Source organism: Bufo bufo, chromosome 3, assembly GCF_905171765.1.
Source record: "Bufo bufo chromosome 3, aBufBuf1.1, whole genome shotgun sequence".
Taxonomy (NCBI): domain Eukaryota; kingdom Metazoa; phylum Chordata; class Amphibia; order Anura; family Bufonidae; genus Bufo; species Bufo bufo.
Window position 1 is genome coordinate 644,492,360 of NC_053391.1, and position 14,304 is coordinate 644,506,663.

The 14,304-nt window shown below is 40.3% G+C and overlaps 1 protein-coding gene across 2 annotated transcripts; it reads left to right on the forward strand.

Annotated features, from left to right (window-relative positions):
* Positions 1–417: 417 nt before the first annotated feature.
* Positions 418–13,710, forward strand: LOC120996356 (gap junction beta-2 protein-like). 2 transcript variants are annotated; one of them, XM_040426223.1, is made up of 2 exons: positions 418–599; positions 11,960–13,710. In XM_040426223.1, the coding sequence occupies exon 2, from the start codon at positions 11,978–11,980 to the stop codon at positions 12,722–12,724; it is 747 nt and encodes a 248-aa protein (XP_040282157.1). In that variant the 5' UTR covers positions 418–599; positions 11,960–11,977; the 3' UTR covers positions 12,725–13,710. The 2 variants fall into 2 exon arrangements, with proteins under 2 accessions (XP_040282157.1, XP_040282159.1); XM_040426225.1 differs by lacking the exon at positions 418–599 and adding an exon at positions 1,707–1,896.
* Positions 13,711–14,304: the final 594 nt, after the last annotated feature.

Here is a 14,304-nt window from a genome sequence, read left to right on the forward strand (position 1 = left end):
AAATATATAATTCAAAATGAAAAAGTCAAAACAAATGTTGAAACTTATAAATAGAAAACAATATATTTATAAATAGAAAAGACATAATTATTTTCTTATGGTTGCAGTGGTCTTCAACCAGTGTCTGTCTGGTTGTTGATGAACCACACACAGCTCCCAGTCTCAGGTTGTTATGGATCGGAGGTCTGATAATGCCTGAATAACTGCATTGGTCTAAAGCATTAGAAAAGCAAAAGGAGCTCAAAATAACCCCATGAGGATTCTCTCTTTAATAGAGGTCTACATTAATCACATCTACAACTATAATTCCCACAAGGGTACTTATACTCATGTCAGTGCTAGGCAGTCAGGGTGCAGAGATTGTCTAATAAGTTACTATGTTGTAACTTACTAATTAGCATTGCTGTGGGTGGTGCCTGAGAGCATATAATAGTACCTCACAGTGAAGACCTAGAGAGTGGATGTGTCACTGTCTACCTGAGCTCCTGGAGCAGTCACTCTGGATTTCTACTAGATCTTGCTGTGTGAGACAGCTTTTATCGGTGTCCAGGACTGTGGGCACAACTTGTTGGATACATTAGCCACCCATCTGTGTACAGGTGAGTCCTTGATCTTCCTCATTCCACCACAAGCAGTCATTTTCTGTGCTGTGTACTACTGTTTCATAGACATTCCATTTACTGAACACACAATCTACGCAGTCAACTAGAAGTAAACAGTCCACCTGACTTACATGAATATCTTCTGATTCATTCCACCAAACCTGGCTAACCAGAGTTAAAAAATATAATATAATTGTACAAAACAAACAAAGTGTCCAGAACAAAACTATCTAATAAATAAATGAGCTGGAACTTCTCATTATAATTCACATGGAAGTCTAGAGTCAGATGAAGGACATCTAGCATGAGGAGAAATCTGCTAACATAGGGTCAGTGACCATTTCATTCTCCTGGACATGGATACCAAGCAGGTACTGTTGATAGAAGCCACTGGTGTAGATATTGGCTGTAGGTGGTGGGGTTATACCTTTCCTGGGCTCTTTAATATGTATAGAGGTAATTCTCAAGCTGTGTGTGTACCTACAGTAGCTCATTATACGGTAATTCATTTTCTACTGGTCAATGGCCATTGTCCTCAGGAAGTAGACACTGGTCTTCACCTATCTGCTTGTAGAAAAGGTTGTTACTTGGGCTTCCATGTGATATGTAACTATGTTCCAGAGGTCTGTATAATGGATGGAAATATTATTTAGGTTGAGGTTTAGTTGTCTATCTTATCAAAAACTAGAACATCAGCATGTTAAGCTGGTGATGCAAAACTTAATTAACATTAAATGCTTATTACCTTCTTTAAAGGCTGATTAACATAAAATGAATTAATTTGCCATGAAGGTTGTCTGTCACATTTCAAGAAAAGGAATGCTCTATCTATCTATCTATCTATCTATCTATCTATCTATCTATCTATCTATCTATCTATCTATCTATCTCCTAGATCCAGTACAGTTAGTAGTGAATACATAGGATCATTACATGGTCTATATGAAATGACTCTTTGGGAGTATAAAGACTTACAACCTGTAGGCCTAGAGGTCCTTTACTACATGTGATCTAGGGACATAGTTCATTGGCACTGCACATGTCAGTAGCAGCCTGGGATCTTCAGCCAAATCTACCATCATGCGATACTGTTGGAAGTGGCTGATTCCATTACATGTTTCAACAGAACTGCTGATTACAAAACTCTGCACTCATTAGGGTGGATGTTGACACACCTGGATTAATATATATAAGTACCAGCCTATTGAAGTCACATGGAATAGCCTGTCCTGTACCGGTGAGGGTTTATTTTTGAGACGTCAATCCACAACTTTCTTTGGAAAGAAGATCAAAGGTGTGTATGATTTTCTTCTGGAAAGGTGGTTGGAGGTCTTGATTTATTTTTTACTTATGTAGCAGGTGGTGATGGGGGTAGTGGCCATACACCAGTAGGTAAAGTTACATCATTAGTGATATTTTTATCTTTCTAGTGGAAGCTAAGTTACTACCGGAGGGTCGTGGGTGGATCATGATGGAACCCACCCACAGGCTTTTTCCCCTAGGTTATACCACGAACACCATATAGGACTTGTGCTGCTTTAGGACTAAGGGAAAACAGGTTAACATTAGAAATCAAGCTTCCCTTACATCCTAACAGCAGCAAAAGTCATTTATTGTGTTGCTGTGAGGTCTAAGTGAAAACAGATGAACATTAGAAATTAACGCTTCCCTTACATCCTAACAGCAGTAAAAGTCTGTTATTCTGTTGCTGTGAGGTCTAAGGGAAAACAGATTAACATTAAAAATCAACGCTTCCCTTACATCCTAACAGCAGCACGAGTCCATTATTGTGCTGCTGTTAGGTCTAAGGGAAAACTGATTAAATTTAGAAATCAATGCTTACTAATCACTTACTAATGTAGTGTTATTACAAGAGAAGTGCCAATGTCCTCATCTGTAAAGTGTTGTTCCCTTGTTGAACTTACAGTACTGTGCTTTGGTACTAATATGGCTGCTGAAGGAGGAGCTTGTCCCCAGACCCCTCCATCAGCAGTCAGCATTGAATAACACTGAGCATGGCACTAGAAAACCAGCGCATGTGCACTGCCAGATGCAGTGTTTAACCAGTGGTGGCCACTTATGGACTGGTCTGGCCACGTGCCCCTCCATCAACAGCCATGTTGGGTCTGGATCCATAATGTAATTGAGTTAGACTGTATTTAACAATGGGGCAGCACTTCAGAAATGAGGACATCAGTGCTGTTCTGGTAATATTATATTAGTAACTCCATATCTGTAAAAATTAGTAGAAAGCGGACGACCTTTTAATATTGATCAGATGGCCGATCATCCGTGTATAGGGGCCTCCTTAATATCCCTGATCGTAGATGTTGAGAGGGGTGGGGGACAAGGATCTGTTGTATTGGTTTTCAGCGTGCCTGATCCTTTGATTCTCATGGGATACTGCCCACCTCCAGAGGTAACAATTACTTAGCACCCTCTGCCCATACAGAACACACGTGTGTGTGTGTGTATGAACAATTGGGAGGAATAGCTGTCAGCTGAACAAGTGATTAGTCGACAGCTATCAGAAGTGCACAAAATGTTTAATTTAGTGGCTCACCCCCTTCCTTGCTCTGGATAAGGTGCTCTGGCTCTATGACTCACCCCGTCAAACTTGGATAACTGAATTGTAAATATAGACCGGCACACTTCATTTGGAGTAATCTGGGTAAATTTAGTTTATATCATTCATATATTCATTTATTGATCAACAAATATATATAAAAAAGTAAAGTAAAAATAAAAATAATAAAAATAACCACCATTAAAATATATTTAAAATATACAAATGTCCCTCTATTTGTTGTATATGCAGTGAATGGTTGAGATTTCCTTCACCTCCTCAACAACAACCAATGAGGAACTACATATATCTCTATCTACTCCATGTATTTCTTTTTCTTTTTAATTGCATCCAATTTTTAATGTTCTCTTTCTTTGCAATATAATATAAAACAAATTAAAATAAGCAAATATTCCCAATGTATACTTTGTATCATTGTATGATTGTATAGTTAATTTCTATCTCAAAACATAGAGCAAATTGTAAGGCGGCGCTCACCATTTGTTGAATTTAACTCCTTTATTCGTCTAAAAAGACATATACATACATGCCAGGGGCGGACAAACTTTCATGCAGTTCAAAGCGGCGACGGCCCTTTCGCGCAAATACGCTTCTTCTGGCCACTGATGTAATCACATCTCATGAATGCTCGTTTATATGGTTCCTGGCGATATTGCCATGGCAACAAAAAAGCGCCGACTTATCGCAGCATACCAAAGGAAATGCCTACATCAATAAAAAGGTTAAAAACAAGGAATATTAATCAAAAGGATCGCTCTATCAATCTAAGCGGTTTCTCAAAGGAAGACACTGAGGACGTTCTTATCGTTCAGGCCTAATGGACCCAAGGCTTTCGAGCGAACGATCCACCTTGGCCCTTTTTATAATAGCAGGCGATGCCTATCACCTCCTTGTGGGGGATTAGGTACATGTTCTATTCCTGAAAACCTTAAACAATCTGAATTACCTCCGTGTGCTTCCCGTACGTGGTCAATTAGTCTAGGACAGCCTTTTCCTGATTTGATAGAATTTACATGCTCCCTGAATCTTTCCTAAATACATCTGATGGTTTTACCTATATAAAAGCGTCCACACTGACACATTATCAGATACACAGTATACGTGCTTTTGCAAGTTATAAAGCTATCCACCTTGTGAAAGATACCTATTATAAAAAGGGGCAAGGTGGATCATTCGCTCGAAAGCCTTGGGTCCATTAGGCCTGAACGATAAGAACGTCCTCAGTGTCTTCCTTTGAGAAACCGCTTAGATTGATAGAGCGATCCTTTTGATTAATGTTGCTTGTTTTTAACCTTTTTATTGATGTAGGCATTTCCTTTGGTATGCTGCGATAAGTCGGCGCTTTTTTGTTGCCATGGCAATATCGCCAGGAAGCATATAAACGAGCATTCATGAGATGTGATTACATCAGTTGACAGAAGAAGCGCATTTGCGCGAAACGGCCGTCGCAGCTTTGAACTGCATGAAAGTTTGTCCGCCCCTGCCATGTATGTATATGTCTTTTTAGACGAATAAAGGAGTTAAATTCAGCAAATGGTTGATGCCGCCTTACAATTTGCTCTATGTTTTGAGATTCATTGAAGACTATTTCGGCTGAGCACCGCATGATTTATATACACGTGTATACAGGATTGCCAATTGGTTCATGTTTCTGAGGCAGTGCCGCCCTATCTTTAGCCTATATATATCTGAATTCATAGTTCATTTCTATTCCCAATGCACTGATCAGCAATGTATAGACCAAACAACCAGTTCCAATGGATACTTTATATTATTATATAGTTCATTTATAGCGCAAGAAAATTTAGACTAGAACCTTCAGAATGACAGGTGCATATCCATGAAGCAAACATAATTACAAAAAACAAGATGGCTGCACACCGTTATATATACAAACAATAGAGCTAAGAAATGGGGGTCATTCTAGATAAAAGTGGAACAATACCGACTATAAATGAGTAATGGAAGCTCTTAGCGCACATACGTGTCGGGCCCATCTACCAGGCGTCAAGGTGGCTTCCGCAGATGGGTCCCTATCACTAAATATATTGCCTTACTTTGGACTCACTTAAGCCTACAATATTCAGGGCAGTGTAAGAACCAGCTACATATGTACTCTGCTCAGAAGTAAGGCTTAAGTAAGTCCAAAGTAAGGCAGTATATTTAGTGTTAGGGACCCATCTGCGGAAGCCACCTTGACGCCTGGTAGATGGGCCCGACACGTATGAGCGCTAAGAGCTTCCATTACTCATTTATAGTCGGTATTGTACCACTTTAATCTAGAATGACCCCCATTTCTTAGCTCTATTGTTTGTATATATAACGGTGTGCAGCCATCTTGTTTTTTGTAATTATAGTTCATTTATAATCACAATGCGCTGATTCCTGGGTCTCTTTTCTATTGATGGCGTTGTTTACACAGTAGTAATTGAGAGTCTGTACTCACTGTTTAGAGATAAGTTGCTACCCTCCGTGGCGTCCCACGTGGTAGCTACAGCGCTTCCCTCAGATTCAGCGTCTCTCGCTGTCTCCGGCACTGATAGTCATACCTGTATTATGGTGACTAAATCTCGGCTTCCCACGTGGTGAGACGCACTTTGTCTTGACCGCCCGGATTTCACAGTATCTCTCACGCATTATATCCAAAGAGCTAGATTTTCCATATATAAATTTGTGGGTTGTTTTGGTGGGTCCTGAACTCGTTTCTGAGTTATGCTGACTCCTTCTTCAGTGGCCATAATTGTTTTGGAGTCCTTCCCACTTTTATACCCACTTTCCCTGGAAAGGAGTCCGCATAACTCCGAAGCGCGTCTGGTACAACTGGCAGATATTTGCAGAGTTCAGGACCCACCAAAACAACCCACTAATTTATATATGGAAAATCTAGCTCTTTGGAATAATGACAGATGAAGTGTGGAGCGCTCCAAATATAATACGTGAGAGAAACTGTGAAATCCGGGTGGTCAAGACAGAGTGCCGCTCACCACGTGGGAAGCCGAGAATCAGTCACCATAATACAGGTATGACTATCCGTGCCGGAGACAGCGAGAGACGCTGAATCTGAGGGAAGCGCTGTAGCTACCACGTGGGGCGCCACAGAGGGTAGCAACAACTGCATCAATATAAAAGAGACCCAGGAATCAACGCATTGTGAATATAAATGAACTATATAATTATATAATAATATAAAGTATCCAGTGGAACTGGTTGTTTGGTCTATACATTGCTGATCAGCGCATTGGGAATAGAAATGAACTATACAATATCCACTGGAACTATTTGCTTATTTTAATTTGTTTCATATTATACTGGAAAGAAAGAGAACATTAAAATTGGATCCAATTAGAGGAAAATAAATACATGGAGTAGATAGAGATATATGTAGTTCCTCATTGGTTGTTGTGTAGGAGGTGAAGGAAATCTCAACCATTTACAGCATATACAACATATAGAGAGACATTTGTATATTTTAAATATATTTTAATGGTGGTTATTTTTACTTTTGCTTTACTTTTTTATATATATTTGTTGATCAATAAATGAATATATGAACGATATAAACTAAATTTCTCTGGATTACTCCAAATGAAGTGTGCCTGTATATATATACAGTACAGACCAAAGAGTTTTCTTTATTTTCATGACTATGAAAATTGTAGATTCACACTGAAGGCATCAAAACTATGAATTAACACATGTGGAATTATATACATAACAAACAAGTGTGAAACAACTGAAAATATGTCATATTCTAGGTTCTTCAAAGTAGCCACCTTTTGCTTTGATTACTGCTTTGCACACTCTTTGCATTCTCTTGATGAGCTTCAAGAGGTAGTCCCCTGAAATGGTTTTCACTTCACAGGTGTGCCCTGTCAGGTTTAATAAGTGGGATTTCTTGCCTTATAAATGGGGTTGGGACCATCAGTTGCGTTGAGGAGAAGTCAGGTGGATACACAGCTGATAGTCCTACTGAATAGACTGTTAGAATTTGTATTATGGCAAGAAAAAAGCAGCTAAGTAAAGAAAAACGAGTGGCCATCATTACTTTAAGAAATTAAGGTCAGTCAGTCAGCCGAAAAATTGGGAAAACTTTGACAGTAAGGGCTATTTGACCATGAAGGAGAGTGATGGGGTGCTGCGCCAGATGACCTGGCCTCCACAGTCACCGGACCTGAACCCAATCGAGATGGTTTGGGGTGAGCTGGACCGCAGAGTGAAGGCAAAAGGGCCAACAAGTGCTAAGCATCTCTGGGAACTCCTTCAAGACTGTTGGAAGACCATTTCAGGGGACTACCTCTTGAAGGTCATCAAGAGAATGCCAAGAGTGTGCAAAGCAGTAATCAAAGCAAAAGGTGGCTACTTTGAAGAACCTAGAATATGACATATTTTCAGTTGTTTCACACTTGTTTGTTATGTATATAATTCCACATGTGTTAATTCATAGTTTTGATGCCTTCATAGTCATGAAAATAAAGAAAACTCTTTGAATGAGAAGGTGTGTCCAAACTTTTGGTCTGTACTGTACAATTCAGCTATACGCATGACCAGATTTAGACATATTTGTGACCAGCATTGGTCATTGTAAGAAAATATCATAACATTCATCTTATCTGGGTAACTTTCCTGTGGAAAATAGTTCTGGCCATAGCAAAAATCTGTTCAACTGAATGTGTGCATTGCCTTACATGAGACTATCTCATGCAACTTAAAGGGGTAGACCAGAGTTAGAAAAACATGGCAGCTTTCTTATTAAAAAAATAAATAAATGAAGCAGCACCACCCCTGTCCACAGGTTGTATGGGGTATTGCAACTCAGTTTTATTCACTTCAGTGGAACTAATCTGCAATACCGGACACAACCCATGGACAGGTGTGACACTGTTTTTGGAGGACAGAAGACCTATTTTTCTAATCCTGGACAACCCTTTTAATGGTGATCATGAACAGTGGCCAGCAGATTTTTGTAATAGGTAAAGATTATGATTGTGTTGCCACATACACATTGATTATCTATTGAAGGGCTAACGATTGGGTCTTATCAGCTGCATTATTGAGTCCCAGAGCAGAATATGAGGCTGAAGTAAAACTGTGACATCTGTGTCTTTTAACCGTATATGGCGACCATATTCTTAAGAAAAAGACGTTTAGAAGAATGTAAACACCTCTAATAAGCGAGGCCTCATAAAGCGAGCACCTCGCCTGACTGCGCTCCAGGCCCTTTTCAGATAAACTGTTTATTAGGCTCCTCGCCACCGCACCCTTGGAAATAAGTCTTATATCTTCTCCCCTCCATATGGAGGCAGGATCCAGTGAGATCCGTTCTTCTGGTTGTCGTCCATTAATTACTCATTTAATAAGAGGAGGAGTGGTTCCTCCAGCTCCAAGCGTAAACTGGTTGCATCCTGCTATTACTATTAGTCATATTGGGTCACAAGTAGTCACTGTAATTACGTATGAAATATACATTACACAATATTGGTAAGTATGTTATTTTTGCCGTGCATCATCTCTTACACTGTATTGCATGGACAAGATGACTCCTTGGCCTGTGCACCTCCCTGTGTGCAGGGGTGAAAAGTAACTGCAGTGGTATAACAAGAATACTCATAGGTTACCTCCTGCTAGAAGGAAGTGAAGCAAACCTTTTATAGCACAGTGTTTCCAATCTTACATTTGAGTATTGCTGTTCTAGTATGAGTTGGCTGAAATGGTTTGCATAAGTTGTAGTACCTGTAGAAGAAAGTATCAGTGCGTCTTGTGAATAGCGCGCGAAGAAAGTTTGCCAAATTTCAAAAGTCTCTAAGTTTATCTATAGATCTATTCTATAGGATGCCTGGTACTTGTGAAAAATCCTGGTAACTTTACAGAGCATAGGAAAACATTATTTACTGTGATGTTGTAGCACCATCTAGTGGTCAACAGAACAGCACCTTCACTTGACCCTTGGACTTGCACATACAGCACAATGCACAGACCTGGATGAAACATTAATCCAGAAAATTTTTCTTTACCGGATGACAGAACATGGTGAATCTTGATTAGAACAAACTGTCCCTGTAAGGAGGCTGCCATTATCTATTCTAGGTGTACATAGGTCAATAATTCTTATCAGTCAATTCTGGAAATAGCAATCTGTGCCATTCCTGTAGGGAAAAACAAAAGCAAAACAGAGTTTATCTCCTCTGATAGCAGTCATGCAAAGCGCAGGGATATGATCTGTCAAGGTCTCCTTAGATGGGACAATTCAGCAGGCGGGAAGAAAGAGTTCCTTCCCGGCAATTGCCTGCTCGTTAGTGGAGGAGAGCGCTGCTATTACAGGCAGCGATCTCCTCCACAGTGTGGGGAGTAGTGATCGCTAATGCCATCCCTCATCCCAATACAGACTACTTATTTGCCGGTGGCAGAGCATGATTAGACGCACGATCTGCTGCAGGCAAACGGCGATTTAGGTGTCTACACAAATTATCCAATTGCTCGATCATCGGGTAATCGGCGGCTCCTTTACACTGCCAGATAATGGCTAATGAGCGCAGCTATGAACACTCATTAGTGATTATCTGGCAGATTCTTAGCCCCTGTAAAGGGCTGCTTAGCTTTATTACTGAAATGAATCAGAAAATCTGTACAATGTATCACATCAACCTCCTATGTGAAAGGTTGTAAGGAATCAGCATTTATGTAGTTAACTGCGGAATAAGACGCATTGTGGTGCTGGCATCTACTACCTGGATGTGTGAACTCATGTAAACTATTTTTGGATCAGCAATTTATTGCCCCAGCAATATACTGCTTGAAATGTTAATTTACTTTAAAAGTTCTCTTAAAGAGGTTTTCCTGTTTGCATCACCATTCTGTAAAATAATCCTTTATGAAGTTTATTTTACCTTTATTGCTTCTGTCTCCCGTTCTGGGCTGTGGTCACATGACCATGTCCTTGCAGCTGTTTCTTATTTCCTGTGATGTTATGTCCATGGGCGGGGCAGTGATAGGGGAGTGTCTATGTAACTGGCTGGGTGGGAGGAGCCATAAGCTAGCTGGGTGTTGTTAGAGGTGTAGATGGAGATGTGGAAGAGAAAGGAGAAGTGCATCATGGGTATGGTTGGATGCAGGAACAGGAAGTGCTACTTACAGGATGGAAACAAACCAGCGGCATTGGATTACATATTGATAATGGGTCAGGAGAGTACAAATAAAAAAAAAATGCATGGGGAAGATAAACCCTTTAATCTTCTTTCATCATTAAGCATTGTACAATTTTGCTACTGCTCTTGACATTTCTCAAAACTTTGGCACAGTTAAGTCTAATGGAGGATCTAAAAAGGGGGCACATGACACAGGGTTCCTCTCTGGTGCTCTTTCCCTCTCTGCCATGCACAGGTTCCTCATAATAAAATATCCAGCAAGTGTTTAGTGTTTCATGTTACTTGCATTAATGAGGTTATGTCTTAGTTCTAATCATTTGGTAGTTGGGATTCTATAGGTGGTTGTACACTTCATATAGCTGTTATTGTCTGTTCCTCCAGACCCTTCCCCCAATACACATACACCCGCTATATGAAGAAGGGAGAAATTGTTTGCCACACACCTCTGACAGCAGATTATCCTCATACAGGACAAAAGGATCAGGCATGTTGAAATTCCCCCTATACATTAAAGGGCATCTGTCAGCAGATTTGTACCTATGACACTGGCTGACCTGTTACATGTGCACTTGGAAGCTGAAGACATCTGTGTTGGCCCCATGTTCATATGTGCCTGCCTTACTGAGAAAAATTATGCTTTAATATATGCAAATTAGCCTCTAGGAGCAACGGAGGCGTTGCCTTTACACCTAGAGGCTCAGTTCTCTCTTCAACTGCCGTGCCCTGCGGGCACAAATGAACATGGGACCAACACAGATGCCTTCAGCTGCCAAGTGCACATGTAACAGGTCAGCCAGTGTCCTAGGTACAAATCTGCTGACAGATGCCCTTTAAATGGTTTGTGGCACTGCCAAAATTGGCACCCCATACTCCTGCCAGAGGTCGGCCAGAGAACTACAAAGCTATGTCCACTGTGTAGTGGACGGAGGTGGTTATGGCAGCGCTGCTTCCGCTGAAGTGAGTGGTGGATGGAGTGGGGGATATCTGACTTCCGCCGATCAGACAGTGATGGCCTATTCCGAGGATGGGCCATCACTTGTAAAATTCTGGACAAACCCTTTAACCAATCTCATCAAATAACTGATTCTATTCTGTTTTAAGTGGAGAGGAGGCCACACATACATAGTTCCTCTCCAAAAATGTTTGGAATGGAATGGAGTGAGAATATACATGGGACTCTCATTAAGTGACTATAAATGAATGTCTTCTCCATCAAGATAGGGTTTGGACCAGGATCAGCTTATTTTCAGGCTGACAGAAGTTCTAGTTGCTAGACCTTCACGATCTGTCATCTTGACTATGTTTTCTGGATCTTAACATGATGTGTTAGGTCTTGTTATATAACGTTATGGGGGAGATTTATCTGGTGCAAAGGAAAAATGGCTTTGTTGCCCAAAGCAAGCAATCAGATTTTACCTTTCACTTTTCAGAACTCCTTTGGAAAATGAGAGAATCAATCGGATAGGCTGCTTTGGGCAACTAAACCAGTTTTCCTTTGCACCAGTTTGGATAAATATCCCAGTTTGTGTTATGTCATTACTTAATGCCAATTTATTTTTCTCACCAAAGCCTCCTCTAGGTATTTGACTATCTTCTGTCATCTAACATGCTTTCTATCTATCTTCCAGAAACGATCTACAAACAATATGGATTGGGGAAGTCTTTATGAAATCATTGGAGGAGTCAACAAACATTCTACCAGCATCGGCAAAATCTGGCTCTCTGTGCTCTTCATATTCCGTATTATGATACTTGTTGTGGCTGCAGAGAGCGTTTGGGGCGATGAACAGTCAGACTTCACCTGCAACACCTTACAGCCCGGGTGCAAGAATGTTTGCTATGATCACCACTTCCCAGTCTCTCATATCAGGCTCTGGTGCCTTCAACTCATTTTTGTAGCCACACCGGCACTGCTGGTTGCTATGCATGTGGCCTACCTGAAGCATGAAGAGAAAAGACAACTACAGAAGAGCGGACAGTGTGATGAAAAGAACTTGGAAGCCCTGAAGCAGCGTAAAATTAGAATTGTAGGCACGTTGTGGTGGACCTACACTGTCAGCATTATGTTCAGAGTCATATTCGAAGCTGCTTTCATGTACCTCTTCTACTTCCTCTACACTGGTTTCCATATGCAGCGTCTAGTGAGATGTTCAAACTGGCCTTGTCCCAATCTCGTGGACTGTTTCATTTCTCGGCCTACTGAAAAGACCGTATTTACCTTCTTCATGGTTATTGTCTCCGGCATTTGCATGGTCCTCAATGTGGCAGAGCTATGCTATCTCATCATCCAGGCCTCCTTGAGAAGATCCAGGAAAAATGCCAGGAAGCACATGAACAATATTAGCGGGCAAGAAGAGAAGCAGAACATGTTAAATGAGCAGAAGGAGCAATAATTCAAGAGAAGCTGTCGTTTAGGGGTTCCTTGTTGAACCCTGCCTGCCGTTATGTCCAAAGAAAAAGACTGTTCTTGTAGTTAAGAAGCAGAAAAGCTCATCTGACCTAAAGAGAAACTTGTGGATCCAGAATAAGGAGCTGTAGATTATAAATGACAGTCAAAAGTATTTCTATTTCTGCATTTTATGTTTTTTTGGTGTTTTTTTTTTTACTGTTTATGTTACAAAAGTTACTTAAGATGGTAACAGATGAATTTTGTAAATTTCATGACTGTATGTGAATGATAACACTGCCAATTTTCTTATTAAGAGGTTAATATGAGACGCGTGCAATGAGATGATGACCGAGCTATATTGTATTAATCCATTTTTACTTGCCTCGGAATGTTTTATACAAATATGAGTTAGGAGAAGTGTTCTCATTTTAGTGTGTTCACTGACACATATCTAAAACCATAGGGATTGTCCTAATCCCACCCAGAACTGCCTTGCAGGGTGCATATTGCTGCCTAATACATTTGCTGCTGAGATGGAGCAGGAGAGAGGTGAGAAACTTCTTTACTGAAGGTGGAACTTGAAACTTTGCATCCAGTGTAAAGTGTTTTTTGTTTTTGTTTTCTTTTATTTCACTTTTCAGAAGAGAATGAGAAACATTTTATAAAGTTTTTTCCTGTAACGACTTTATAATTTGACCACTTTGTATGCTGGATTGATGTCCTTCTTCTGCCTGGCGGGGTATAGGTGCTTGTAGTGTGGATTTACAGCTGGAATGTTACTTTTTGTGCAAAAAATCCAGAAGAGCAATTTAAATGTTGATGTAAGAAAAATGTTCTGTCAGACCAAATACTCACGTCTGTTTGGGATCTTCCCAGCTGTAATACCAGCAATAGGTCACTAGAGGGAGCGGTGCAAGTACAATTGTCAGAATGTAAGAATTTTTTTGTATTAATGTCTATGTATAGTTTGAATAAATAATTTTTACTATACTTTTTCTCTGTTTTTTTAAGTGATGATGGGTTGTATATTAACCAGGCCTTTCAATAGGTATCCAGTCTCAATTAATGAAAAAAAAGTACAGTACAGACCAAAAGTTTGGACACACCTTCTCTTTCAAAGAGTTTTCTTTATTTTCATGACTATGAAGGCATCAAAACTATGAATTAACACATGTAGAATTATATACATAACAAACAAGTGTGAAACAACTGAAAATATGTCATATTCTAGGTTCTTTAAAGTAGCCACCTTTTGCTTTGATTACTGCTTTGCACACTCTTGGCATTCTCTTGATGAGCTTCAAGAAGTAGTCCCTTGAAATGGTCTTCCAACAGTCTTGAAGGAGTTCCCAGAGATGCTTAGCACTTGTTGGCCCTTTTGCCTTCACTCTGCGGTCCAGCTCACCCCAAACCATCTCGATTGGGTTCAGGTCCGGTGACTGTGGAGGCCAGGTCATCTGGCGCAGCACCCCATCACTCTCCTTCATGGTCAAATAGCCCTTACTTTCAAAGTTTTCCCAATTTTTCGGCTGACTGACTGACCTTTATTTCTTAAAGTAATGACGGCCACTCCTTTTTCTTTAC

Coding starts and splice junctions, on each gene's coding strand:
- LOC120996356 (XM_040426223.1), top strand. CDS start 11,978: ATGGATTGGGGAAGTCTTTATGAAATCATTGGAGGAGTCAACAAACAT.